General features: G+C 46.5%; 2 protein-coding genes across 7 annotated transcripts in view; one reads left to right on the plus strand and one right to left on the minus strand.

Annotated features, from left to right (window-relative positions):
- TPCN1 (two pore segment channel 1) overlaps nucleotides 1-2,687 on the minus strand; it is a 56,842-nt gene extending 54,155 nt beyond the window's left edge. The window contains exon 1 of one of the 3 annotated variants that reach the window (XM_030583267.1): nucleotides 1,472-2,687. In XM_030583267.1, the coding sequence (XP_030439127.1) occupies nucleotides 1,472-1,583 (112 nt within the window). In that variant the 5' untranslated portion in view covers nucleotides 1,584-2,687. The remainder of the gene's footprint in view (nucleotides 1-1,471) is intronic. The other 2 variants (XM_030583269.1, XM_030583270.1) reach the window with 2 other exon arrangements.
- A 120-nt stretch (nucleotides 2,688-2,807) lies between these two features.
- IQCD (IQ motif containing D) lies at nucleotides 2,808-13,260 on the plus strand. Of its 4 annotated transcripts, none has more exons than XM_030583289.1 (5): nucleotides 2,808-2,893; nucleotides 3,709-4,579; nucleotides 8,840-9,073; nucleotides 11,306-11,377; nucleotides 12,586-13,260. In XM_030583289.1, the coding sequence occupies exons 2-5, from the start codon at nucleotides 3,860-3,862 to the stop codon at nucleotides 12,856-12,858; spliced, it is 1,299 nt and encodes a 432-aa protein (XP_030439149.1). In that variant the 5' UTR covers nucleotides 2,808-2,893; nucleotides 3,709-3,859; the 3' UTR covers nucleotides 12,859-13,260. The 4 variants fall into 4 exon arrangements, with proteins under 4 accessions (XP_030439149.1, XP_030439147.1, XP_030439150.1 ...); XM_030583287.1 differs by lacking the exon at nucleotides 2,808-2,893 and adding an exon at nucleotides 3,055-3,141; XM_030583290.1 differs by lacking the exon at nucleotides 2,808-2,893 and adding an exon at nucleotides 3,055-3,141 and having other exon boundaries at nucleotides 8,840-9,123; nucleotides 12,586-12,739.
- The last annotated feature ends 252 nt before the right edge of the window (nucleotides 13,261-13,512 follow it).

Raw genomic sequence — 13,512 nt, forward strand, 5'->3', positions numbered from 1 at the left:
AGAATACTGACAATCTGGAGAGACAGAAAAGTGATAGCAGCCTGGAAGACATGACAGGCAGAGTTTTATATTGTACTCTGAAGTTTCTTAATCTCAATTATAAACCTTTTATGTACTCCTCACTCAAGTGTTTTCCTCTATTCAGTGTTTAAATAATTAAATAGACCAGGGGACATTTTGTCTTTACATTCTTATTTTAAAAGGAAATCCAGCTTCTATCTTCTCATTTAATTTTCTTTAAATTCATACCCTTGTAGCATTAACTTTACCCAATAAAAGGTCCTTCCTGCCCACCCCTCCTGCAACAGTTTTAAGAAACACACCCCTGTATTTAAGTTACCATTTTTACTTTGTATCATGGTTTTGAGAAAATTGGCATGTAGCGACTTACAAAATATTGCAGTCTAGTTTTTACAGACTATCAACACTAACAACCCCCCCCCCTCTCCACAGGTCTGAAGGCCCAGTTCTGTGTTGTAAAGTAGATGGGACCTAACTGTGTTGCACCCACATACTTGAATTATGCTATAACGTTGGGACAGATCAGAACTATAACATGGTTTGGGAGTATGGGTTAAACCTTGGAGATATTCCATCTACACAGCAAAATGGAACCGTTGTAACTCAAGGATTCTCAACCTACAGGTTGTGGCTAGGTGCCAGGAGGTTGAAACCAGGCAGCTCTATCCATATAGTTACAGGGAACAAAACTACTGGCTACTTTGTAAGGAGCAGTCCCAGCTTAGAAGAGGCTGAGAACCACTGTTTTTGAGGACAAACTATAAAGTAATTGAGCCCCCCAACATGGTTGTGTTTACACTACAGAAAGGCCCTTAGAAATCTGATATCAGAATCACTGACAGGTAGACCTTGTCATGCAATTCCTCAGAATCCCTTTAGTTTTGCTAACATTTCTAGGACTAAATTCATTCATGGAGGCGGGCAGAGGCTGAAAAGAAAGCAGGGAGCAGAAAACAAGGAAGGAAAGAGGTCTTCGGTTTCCCTTTTTTGGTCCTCTTTCCCTATGAATAGTGACTGCTTCTACTCACAGCTTTCCCCAAGCATCCACAAAGTGAAACAGACATCTCTAGTCAACTTAAGAGTTATCAACAAGGTTCTGAAACAGGAACTTCAATTTAGGGGCAAGAAAGTCCCAATTTATTACCTGAAAGTATCCAAGGCTGCATGACACACAGACTCAAATAAAAACCAAATCATCTACTCCTTGATCACTCAAGACATTCACTAAAATTATGAGAGTTTTCAGTAAACAATAAAAAATTCCTAATAGGTTTTTTTGAGGCTACTCCGAATACTGTGAGTGATTAGGTTTTTTGGTAAGATTTCAAAGAATACAGAGCAACTGCTATGGACAGGGGAAAAAAAACAAATTAAAAAAAAAAACACAAACCCCAATTATGGCATCTGACTGAAAATAAACTGTGCGCTCCAAAAAACAAAGTGGTCTTACTTTCATTAGGCAGGTCCTCCCGATCCAGCTGCTCGTTGGGTGCTGAGGTGTTGCTTCCACTCTCATCCAAAGTGAGAATGAGGGGAACATCATCATCCATGCTCACAGCCATTCTATTTCCTTTCAGGCTCCTCTTCCAAGAACTTTAAATAACGTCTTTTGCAGTTCACCTTTCAAAAACACTTTGTCAAAAATATTCTTCAGAAAGTCCTCCATCAGGTGCATCTTCTAGACTTAAAAATATGCAGAAAGATACACCCATTTCCAGGGGATCTCAGTCCAAAAAAAGAATCTACCAAGCTGTTTGCTAAGAGTGGTGCAGAACAGCAAGTTCACTAGCAACATTAGTTTATATCCAGCCACTGGCTCTTAAAACAAAAAAAATTATCTAACTTAAGCTACTTATTCGCAACCATAATACTCATGATCTTAGCTGCAATAGTCATGATTTAATTTAGAGCAGAAAGAAAATAATTCCAGGTAAATCCCTCGATGTTTATGAATAACAAAGAATAGGCAGGAACTCCATATATACAGTTAACTTAACACTGCCACTTTCATACATGGCTTCAAATCCAAAACTATTCTGCTTTTCCGTTTCAAAACTGCAGCCTCCAAGGGGGAAACGGGAAAAGGAGTCCGAGGAGCGTGCACACTCATGGATTCACTAACCGAACTTTTCCTCGACTACACTTGTGAATCCCCAAGAACCCAGAAGTTACCCTAAACGTGCCTTACTAATGCTGCCACCCTCCCCGCGGTTAGGGCGGGAGTCTTTCGGGGGGCCGAGGGGATGGCTGGGGTAAGTCACAGTGAGGGCTGGAGCTGGGGTAAGGCCGGGTCAGGTCACGCGAACAGCAGCAGGCTCCCAGGACAGAGTGCTAGCTGTGCCAGGCGCCCCCCGCCGAAGGGAGGCGCGCTGCCCGGCACGGGGGGGCTGCTTTGCACCCTGCCTAGGAGAGGCGCGGGGACCGACTCCGCACCTGCCCAGCAACTCCCCGGCGCGCTACACGACCCGGCCGCGGGCCCCTCCCCACACAGCGACCCCTCCCCCCGCGTGCACGTTTCACGAGGACTTGCCGCGCCCAGCCCACGCGAGAACCCAGGTCCGCTCCCCGGGGAGCCCTGCGCCCCAGCCGGCGAGTCCAGCAACAGAACCGACCCCTCAAACCACCCCCGGCCGCTGCGCCAACTCGCCTCAGCCAGCCGCCGACTCAGAGCCTAGCCCCGCCCACCGGCACCGCCCATTGGCCGCCTCCCTCCAGGCTGCCTTGTGATAGCTCCCCCATCCCAGAGACCCACCAATCGCCCCTTGGCACCCTCTCTGCCCCGCCCTCCCACTACCGCGGCGAGTGGAAGGGGATCCGGGTTTCTCCCCTTTTGTCCTGCCATTGGATGGAGGTCTCGCGCATCAAAGTAGAGGTGAGCGGTGACGTTTCTGATTGGTCAGAAGGCTCGGTGACACACTGGAGACCCCGCCTTTCTTCGGAGATGGAAGGGGCGGGACTAAGCGTGCTAAGAGAGGGCGGCGATTGGTTACGGGGAGGGGTGGGGAAGAGTCAGGGAGGTCCTGTCCCCGCCTTCTCCGTTTGGGGTTAAAGGTTAGTGACGCAGTAACCTAGCAACAGAGACACGCTGGAAATAGGACGGCAGGCGGCGGTGGCTTTGATGTGAGCACGGGAAGAGCCAGGGAACCTCCCCGGGAGCCCTGCCCCCAGCCCGACCCCCGATAGACCCGGGAGCCTCCCCCCGATCCCTGAGGGGACCCCTTCCCCCCTCCCACCTCCAAGAGACTGGGGAGCCCCTCGCCGCAGTCCGACCCCCCAAGAGAGACCGAGACACCACGCTCCCAACCTGCCCCCCGCCCCACCTGCTCAGACAGACCAGCCCGTTCAACCCACCTTCAGAGGGACCAGGGGGCCTCTTAACCCAGACCCTGAGAGACCGAAGAGCTTCCCCATCCCTAGAAACCAGAGATCCCCACCACCATCCCAGTCTCTTCTCAGAACTGGGGAGCTTTCCCTCCGCCTTTCAGCATGGGGAGCAAATAGCTCATCGCTCTGTCTCAGTGCCACTGGAGGCTTAACATATAGTTTCACCTCCAGCACAGAGACAGGCTGTCAGAGGTGTAAGGACCCAATATCCTGAACCTACAGAGAGCCCCCGTATAATTCAACATTCACAATTTTTACCAAATGATATCGTGTTGCTAATGCTGAAATCAAACTTTTTTTAAGGTAAATTTTGTGAAAGAAGAGCATGCAGCTGAAGCACCGGGAGGATCGAGATGTTGTTTGATTGAGATGTCCTCTGTGGCCCTACTCATATAGAAGATTTTTGCTCCCTTTCACCTTAGAACATTCAACTTCTAAGCATTTAGCTGAGAACATGGCAACAAAGGTGGCTACCATGCTTCAGTTACCGTATGAGTCTACTGATTCAAGCAGCAAGTCCTCGGTGGGACACAGTCAGACTCCAAAAAAGTCAGCGATCAAAACAAGCCCACTAAAGCTCTTGGATCCAGGTCGTTCAAAACTTACCACTGTTGAGACCAAGAGGATCGTATCTGTTTTGGATGAGGCCATCTTTAAGGTAGAACTGATCAGTCTGATCTCTCACATTACTGAATTTCTGGATGACTTAAGCACTATACTGGGATCTGAGCTCATGGGTACCCTTAAGGAGCATGAGCGGCTTTCAAACAACATGGAAGCTCTACTTACCCAGCTTCAAAGAGAAGGTCTGAAGCAGGAAGATGGAAGAGGGGACCTTGTAGGAACTGAGGAACAAATCCGCCATCTTCAATTGCATCAGCAAGCTGTAAAAAGCTCTATCAGAAATATTCTGAGACTCTTTCAGGCTGACCCCCTAGCTTCTCAAGCCGTGAGAGATGAGGCCTATGCTAGAGATTTATCATTTGAAATTTTTATCAAAGGCCTTTCAGAGTTCCGGGGCTTCTTGCTTGAGAAACTCCTGACTAGTCCCTTAGAAGAACAAGAAAAGGTTCAATTCATGGAAGAAATCTCCCTCCGGGATAAGAAAAACACTGAAACCATCGCAGCTTTAGAAGCAGAACTTGCAACGGCAATCCAGAGTCGAGACAATGAGGTACCGTGGTACTAAGACTAAACATTTCAGGCTAGAGGGGAAGATCATTGAAGGAAAGGCCAGTAAACTAAAATATAATCTGTTGCCTCTCATAAAGTGGAAGTCACTGAAATATTTCTTGAAACATTTCCTGAATTAGAAACAGTTGTTACATTTTAAATATAATTAAAATGAATCACTGCATATTTAGATTGAGGCTTTCAAACATGGTTCAAGCATGTTTTGACCCCATCTTCATTGGCCAGTTCAAGCCCAGTTCACCCACCACTGAGTTTAAATAGTATTTAAGAATGGTTAAAACAGTTGAATGTCTCATGTAGACAGGGCCATATATATACTGATGGAATTTAAAGTGACAGTGAAGTCAAGCATGCTAGTCTATGTGTCTGAACTGTTCAATAGCTAAAGGAAGGGCATTGTACAAATCCATAAGGGAACCAGGGTGCAGCCTGCAAGTATGTGGCCTATATCTTCTAACTGACCACCATGGCAAAGAGGGAGTCACAAAGGCCCCTCGTGATCAGGGCCATAATGTCAGTTCTCACTGAGAAGCACTAGCACCATTCCCTGTAACTGAGATAGTGAAACAGTGACAGGCAGTTCTAAAAAACTGTTTTAAAAAAATCCATTTTTAATACAGACTCCACATTCACTATTTAACATGTTTGTTATAGGCATTTTCTATGGCCTTCATCGTAGTATCTCTGTGCCTCGTAAACATTAATGAACTAAGGCCCACATCCCCAAAGGTATTCCCCAAAATACCTACAAGGTTCTGGCCCTAAGGCTCACAACCTCCTTCTGAGGCAGTATTGTTTCTTCATTTCACAGCTGTGGAAAATGAGGCTCAGATCACACTACAGGTTGGTGGGCAGAGCCAAGACAAGAACCCAGATCTCCTGACTTCCAGTCCATCGTTGCCTTATACACAAACTATTCCTTCCTCCCTAATTATTTAACTAGTCATTTCAGTTTTCATATGGGGTACTGGTAGGGTTGCCAACTTTCTAATCACACAAAACCAAACACTCTTGCCCCGGCACTGCCCCACCCCTTCTCTGAGGTCCCGCCCCCACTCACTCCATCACCCCTCCTTCCGTCACTCACTCTCCCCCACTCTCACTCACTGTCACTGGGCTGAGGCAGGGAATTGGGGTGTGGGAGGGGCTGAGGGCTCCCGCTGTTGGTGCAAGCTCTGGGGTGGGGCTGGGAATGAGGGATTTGGGGTGCAGGAGTGGGCTCCAGGCCTGGAACCAAGGGGTTCAGAGTGTGGGAGAGGGCTCAGTGTTGGGGCATGGGGTTGGGGTGTGGGAGGGGGTGTGGACTCCAGCTGGAGCTGGTAATGAAGGGTCTGGGGTGCAGGAGGGGGTCACGGCTGGAGCAGGTGGTTGGGGTGCAGGAGGGGGTGCGGGCTCCGGGAGGGAGTTTGGGTGCAGGAGGGAGTTCAGGTTGGGGGTTGGGGGTCAGGAGGCGATGTGGGGGGGTGGGATCCAGGAGGTGGTTCCAACCTGGGGCAGGGGGGTTGGGATGAGGGAGGGTGTTTGGGGTGTGGGCTCCAGCCAGGTGGTGCTTACCTCAAGAGGATCTCAGTCTGCAGTGCATCAGGGCTAAGGCAGGCTCCCTGCCTGCCCTGGCTCCACACAGCTCCCAGAAGTGGCTGGCATGTCCAGCTCCTAGGCGCAGGGGCAGCCAGGCAGCTCTGCGCGGTACATGCTGCCTGGATCTGCAGGCGCTGCTCCTGTAACTCCCATTGGCCATGGTTCCCAGCCAATGGGAGCTGCAGAGCCAGTGCTTAGGGCGGGGCAGCGCATGGAGCTTCCCTGATTGCCCCTGCGCCTAGGGGCCACAGAGACATGCCAGCTTCCTCTGGGAACCAGAGGGAGCCTGTCTTAGCCCAGCTGCACCACCAACCAGACTTTTAATGGCTTGGTCAGCAGTGCTGACCAGAGCACCAGAGTACCTTTTCTACTGGGCATTCTGGTCGAAAACTGGATGCTGGTAACCCTAGGTACCAGTCTATCTTGTAGGCTTTGCATAAACAATGAAAGAAAACAGAAGTAAGGAAACGGATTAACAATGGACAAAGCGTAAATTCACAAGTGAGCTTGTAAACAACATGTAGTTATTAGATAAAGAAATAGTAAGAAGAGTGATGTGTGATAAGTTTACCGCTGCAGCTTTGCTTATTAGCAGTTCCAAATCTGTACAGAGGCTGGCTACAAAAATTAGTAAGCCAATTATAAATCATGATGCAATGTAAAATGTAAAGCACATGCATTCGTTTGTTTTCAAACACGTATATAATCTGATGTATTATTATGTGCTTTGGAGCTGTGGTAAACCTCCATGCCCACTCCACTGCATTTGAGCTTGATCACCTCAGCATAGTGTTGCTGTGTGTCAGTTAAAAAACTCTTAAGTGATGAGTCCAGATTTGAGTTAATTTCTTGGGAACCAAGTGGAAAAGGCCTCGGAGAAAATCCCAACATTTCTACTAAACTTCTGTAATATATATGTATGTATGTTTGTTTTAATTCTGGGAGCAGTTTCCAAACTTTTCCTTTCTGTCCAAAAGACCTCCACAGTGACTATTTAAAACCACAATCTAAATTTCCATTAATGCATTCCAATCAGCATTCCAAACAACATACACACACGCGCGTGCATGCCAACCAAAATCACTTCTCTTTCTGCTTGACTTTCCAAATGTAAGGTAACTACACAAGCTCTGAGGAAGAACATTGAGCAGCTATTCTAGCCAGGCCATTTGTCATGAGGATGTTCATTATGCAGTATTCAGGATTCCCATTGCTTTGAGAAGAGATTAATTAAAAAGTCATTTTAATCTCTTTCTTTTAAAATTAAGAGTACAATAAAAATAGCAATACTCTTGTAGATGTTAATTAGACCAAAACCAGTTAAGATCCAGCGTAATCTATTAATCCAGTGTAAATGAGCTGACATCTAGTGTAACCTGTTAATACAGCCTTGCAAAAATCTACCCACCCAGTCCTCTGGAGTGAGAAGTATTTTAGTGGGGTAAGTGATAGGGCCGATTTTTCATCATCATCATTGCAGGGAAGGGTAGCTGAGTAGCTTTTGGGCTTGGACTGGTACATTTCTGTGATGACTTTATAGGGATCTATTAGCTGCAGCACCTAGTTATTTTTCTTTTACAATTTAAAGCTATGATCCTGCAATCAGATCCATGTGGGCAGACACTGCATTCATTTAGAGCCCCATCAATTTCAGTGGGGCTCTGCACAAGCCCTAAGGTCCACTGGAAATGGTCCAGTTGAATGATTGGGGTCAAAGTGTACTTAGCAGGGCAGTAGGTCAGGCAGGATAATCATCCTTTTTTTCGCACTTGGGGGATATCTACAGAGGAACTGAGGCATCGGGGGTGAGTTCTAATTTTCAGGCTCAGGTCAGCCATGCTGGTAATTCAATGCACTCATTGTTTTTAAGTGCAGTTTAGCAGTTCGCTCAGTGCTAGCAAGGAAATACATTTCACTTGTCGGGACTGTATTTTTGTCTGTTCTAGACAACCAATAGGACTGGTCGCCCAGTCTAGCCACAGAACAGGCACAATAAGCCTGATCTCAAGCTCACTGAATTCAGTAGGAGTCTTTTGCACTGACTTCAATGGGCTTTGGATCAGCTCCAGTATGGATAGCAGCTGTGCCAGCTTCCCTGTGCTGCACAGCCGGTGTTCTTCAGTGCTGCCCATTCACCCCTGGGCCTGTCTGCTGAACTTCCAACAAGAGTCAGTGAGGAGGGGAATTTCACTCCGGGCTTGTCTACACTAGAAGTGCTACAGCAGCGCAGCTGCAGAGTGTCTGGTGAAGACACTCATTGCCACCCAGAGAGAGCTCGCCCATTGGCATAATAAATCTACCCCTGTGAGAGGCGGTAGCTATGCTTGTCCACACCAGGGCTTAGGATGGGGTAATTTACATCGCTCCGAGGTGTGGATTGTTCATGCTCCAAGCAATGTAAGTTATACTGTAGTAAGCGCTAGTGTAGACCAAGCCTCAGTGTCGGCCCAACTCTGCTCCCTTTGAAGTCACTGGGAGTTGCACCAATAATTATGTCAGAGTTCTGTGCAAATGCAGTGTCCTCATTGTCATCAGAATGTAGTTACTTATCTTAGGACACTGGTGTCTTTGTAACTAAGTCTTAATTCTACCAGAGGTTTGATCTGAAAACCCCTTGACATACCCAGCAGTTCCTTATGGTGCCTCTTTTTCCTGAGTTTAGATTATGAAAATGAATGCTGCAATCAGGGATCTCAAAAGCCACTTACTTCATCTGGAGAAGTCCTCTGAAAGCCACATCCAACGCACGAAGCAGGAAGCAGAGAAACTCCAGAAAGGGGAGCTGCGAATTTCCCAGGCAAAGTGTGCCAAGATACAGCAGGATATACATCAGTTAAGAGCACAGCTCAACGTTCTCATCATAGACAATCGAGACTCAGAGCTGGCTCTCAGAAAGGTATCGAGGGAGGGGAGTTCTAGAGAAGCAAGCAGACCTGTTAAAGTGCTGTGAGTTCTTCATGTTGTCTGCTAAGCTTAACCACTTAACTGCTAACAAAAATGATGAGGGGTCCTTGTGGCACCTTAGAGACTGACAAATTTATTTAGGCATAAGCTTTCATAGGCTAGAGCCCACTTCATCGGATGAATGAAGTGAAAAATACAGAAGCAAGTATAAATACATGAAAGGATGGGGGTTGCTTTACCAAGTGTGAGGTCAGTCTAGCGAGATAAATCAATTAACAGCAGGATACCAAGGGAGGAAAAATAACTTTTGAAGTAGTAAGAGTGTGGCCCATTACAGACAGTTGACAAGACTTCATGTATCTGATGAAGTGGGTTTTAGCCCATGAAAGCTTATGCCCAAATAAATTTGTTAGTATCTAAGATGCCACAAGGACTCCTCGCTGTTTTTGCTGATACAGACTAACCCGGCTACCATTCTGAAACCTGTTAACTGCTAACAGACATTCCTGGCAGAATGTATCACTGTGCAGCTGAGCATATCAGCTATGATCTAACATGCCACTGATTTCACTGGAAAGCAGCATCACAGCAACCCATCAGCGAAGGGTCTTATTTGTAGTTACCTATAGCTCCCACAGGACATGTACATACTGGGCGCCAGCCTGCCTCCGAAAACACTTGCAATATATAGCACAGGTTACACAGTGCTCTAGTAGGCCAATGAAGCAGTCAGAATTCATAGCCCCAAAATGACTACTGCAAAGTGCAAGGGAGACAAACTTATTCTGAGAAACAAGGGAAGAAATCTGAGACCATCAGAGGAAATGACATCAGTCAGACAGCATCCTCACTTTCCACTTAGCTAAGTGCCCTCTCAATCACCAGCATCTCCAAGGCCTCACAATACGACCCTCGTGGTATTGTTCCTGCTGGAGAGTGGCTGAATTGTGCAGGAAAAATCTATAGTGTTAAAAAACTTTATCTTTTCTTTTCTAATCAGTGCTCAGTCCAAATGGGCAGAGACCAATTTGCAGGCAGAACATATTACATTATATATCTTCTCTAGCTCTTTCAAAACACTGTACAGTCCAAGGCAGAATAAAGCTTCATAGTGTAGGGACTCTGCCAACATGGCAAATGAAAGTTTCTAAAGCAGTATGAAATCCAAGCAGCCCCATCCATTGTAGGCCTGCTTTGTCATCCGGCTCAAATTCAAGCTGCAGGGCATTTCTCTGCTTTCTGTTAAAAGCTGCTCAGCTCAATCAATTATACATGTTGAGGGAGTAGGGGAAGAAAGAAAACACACTTTCTCACCACTGAAGTCTCCTTTCCCTTCCTACGTGCTCTTCTCCTATGACCCAATGTTTTAATTGGATTGAGGAATTCATGTGTGAAGAACTGGGAACAGTCATAGTGAAGCACTGGAATGACTTACCTAGGGAGGGGGTGGACTCTCCTTCCTTAGAGGTTTTTAAGGTCAGGCTCAACAAAGTCCTGGCTGGGATGATTTAGTTGGGAATTGGTCCTGCTTTGAGCAGGGGGTTGGACTAGATACCTCCTGAGGTCCCTTCCAACTCGGATATTCTATGATTCTATGATAGGCTAATCTACCTCATATAAAGGCAGGAGCTGGTCATCAGGGCCTGCCAAAAACCTGGCTCTTATACCATCCATGCAGAAGAGATGTGGTCAAGTAGGGAACTGGGTCTTTTAACAGTGAATGGGTAAACTTAACTGGTGAAATTCTCTGCCCTGTAATATACAGGAGGTCAGACTAGATGATCTTCTGGCCTTAAAATCTGAGTGGTTCTATAGGGTGCAGATACCATCAGCTTGAAGGAAACTCTAGGATTCCATCACACAGTGAGGTCAAGTTATTTTCAGCTCATTTTCCAACAGTCCAAAATATTTCTGTATTTTAACCACCCCCATCATTACAATCAGTCTAGTGTCTCTGTGCTGCAGCTGAATCCCAGCCACTTGCTGTAGACCAAGCGTGCTCCATATTCTGTAGGTGAAAGATGTCTGCTCTCCATTAGAGGCCCAGAGTCGGAGAAGAAGACATCTTGGACTGAAGAACCTTTCCGAAAGGAGACGGCATCACTCAAGCATACTAGCTGCTGGGATTCAAATCCACAGCTCCTTTCATCCCAGCATACTGCATGTTATATTTCTATATTCAGCTGCCTGTAAATGTCATTTTTTCCTGTGTCGTTTATTTTAGAAGAAGTACAAAGTGGAGATGGAAATCGAGAACTGGATCCAGAAATATGATGCTGACATGGGAGAAAAACAGGTACCCTCAGTGGTCAAGACAGTTGGTTCTTCTTCGAGAGGGCTTGTCCATGTGGATCCCACAGAAGGGGTGCATGTGATGTATACAGACAAGCCATTTCAAAGAAGAACTACAGTTATTATCAGGCACGTAACCATTTTTGTGCTTTTGTGTTCAGCTGCTCTCTGCTGTATAGGCATTGTTGAGAAGGGTCATGTCAGCTGCGGAATCCTATCCTATTCTAGCACTGGATGATTGCTTTCTGAGTGTATTGGATGGAATTGTCGTGTTAGTTTCCTTAGCCCTACTGGCTCCACCTAGTGTACAAATCAAGTGCTCTTCCACATCACTGCTAACTTGTTAGACAGATAGCTCAGAGTCTGGAGAGCAACAGCAAATGCATCATTGTCTATCTTCCACATTAAGCTTAACAGTCTTAAAATCATGTCCACAACACCTAATCCCTCCTAGAATCCACTAATTCCTCACATGTTCCTTGCATCTTAGTGGATGTTTGCTTCATTATCCAGATCAAGACAGGGCGCTTGGATAACAGTAAAGCAAGGGCCCAAGGAGGGGGACCTGGAAAATTGTTGTTGATTGGCCTTAATAGTAGGTCCCTTCCTTGTCAACCTTGTAATAGGAAGCAGAAATGAGCTAAGTACATGATGGCTTGTGGCACCAAGCCCTGCTGGTTCCTGGCTGCCCATGAAGCCATCATCATGAGCGCAGAGGCAGAATTTGATAAATAAGGGTTGGTAGGTCTGACACACAAATGTTGCTGGTTCCCCTTATCCTATCATGCGAGCATGTTATCTCCCTACAGATGGGTTATAATGACAAGAAACCACCATCATCCAGCTGATTGTGTTTATACTATAGATAAAAAGTTGCTTAATAAGTTGAGAGTTGCCTGGCCTTGCAAGGCAATGGATGGTAACAACTGGAACCACGCCTGCAGGTTTTAAAGAAGCCTAAAGGAATTGGGAACCCAGCTCCCACTGGCGTTGGGCGTCTCCTTTTAGACCTCTTTGAAAATTCCATCCCAAGAGATGAAAAGAATAAGGGCTGCAAGTGGCCCTGCATGCATTTGTGATGGATGAAACGATCTCTATTTGTATACAGTCTGTAAAGCTCTTTGGGATCCTTCTGGAAAGACACCACCTATGCGAAATCTAGGGTGATATTATGAATGTCATTTATAAGTCTGGTGTTTGCTGTCCTCCCAGACTGAGTTCGAGGAAGTTGATGCTGTCTATACTGAAGAGAAGGCCCAGCTAGCTGAGCTGAAGGAGAAGTATGCTGTGCTTGAACAAGAGTATTCTCAGATCAAGGAGGAGAGGAAGCGATCCCAAGAGAAGAAGGAAAGAGCTGAGAGGGAACTGGCTATCATGGTCCGTGCTGCCACCCACATTCAGGCCTTCTGGAAGGGCTACTTGGTCAGGTCACTGTTAAAGTCAAAGAGAAAGAAGAAGGGAAAAGGCAAGAAGAGCAAGAAATAAATTAGTTCCATCCTTTCCCCTCACTCTCTCTTCCCAACATTGCAGACGTTTCCCCTTGGACCTCAGCTGTCTAGGGTGTCTTCACTTCAGCCAACCAACTAACCTATCCAGGATGTCTATGGTTTTTATATACACAGATTTGGCATGTAAAAGTGATTCTATCATAAATAAATGTCAGCCAACGTGTTAGACTTCCAGGTGGGATATTTTAATTGCTTTTGGCCCTAATTTAAGAGAAGAAGGATGATCTTGTAGTTAAGGCACTGGACTGGGAGCTGGGACTCCTGGGTTCCTTCCCCAGCTCTGCCACACATGGACTGTGTGACCTTGTACAAGTCACTTACGGCTCACTCCTGCTTCTGCTGAGGCTAATGGCAAAATTCTCACTGACTCCGGCTCCAGTCCCAGTAAAGACCCCAGCAACGGTCCCATGTGACATACCCAGAGTATGATCTAGACTAGGTAGTAGCTGTGTCACCTCTGCTCTCTAACTTGGGGTGTCCTTTGCACTGCTTTGCTATTGTTGCCTGCACTCCTGGAGTGCTCACACACAGCTTCTGGCATGTAAGTCACTCCCAGCTATGTGTGTGTGCAATCATAGGCACCGACTCCATGGGTGCTCCGGGGCTGGAGCACCCACGGGGAAAAATTAGT

This window comes from Gopherus evgoodei, chromosome 13 (genome assembly GCF_007399415.2).
Source record: "Gopherus evgoodei ecotype Sinaloan lineage chromosome 13, rGopEvg1_v1.p, whole genome shotgun sequence".
NCBI classification, from domain to species: Eukaryota; Metazoa; Chordata; order Testudines; family Testudinidae; genus Gopherus; species Gopherus evgoodei.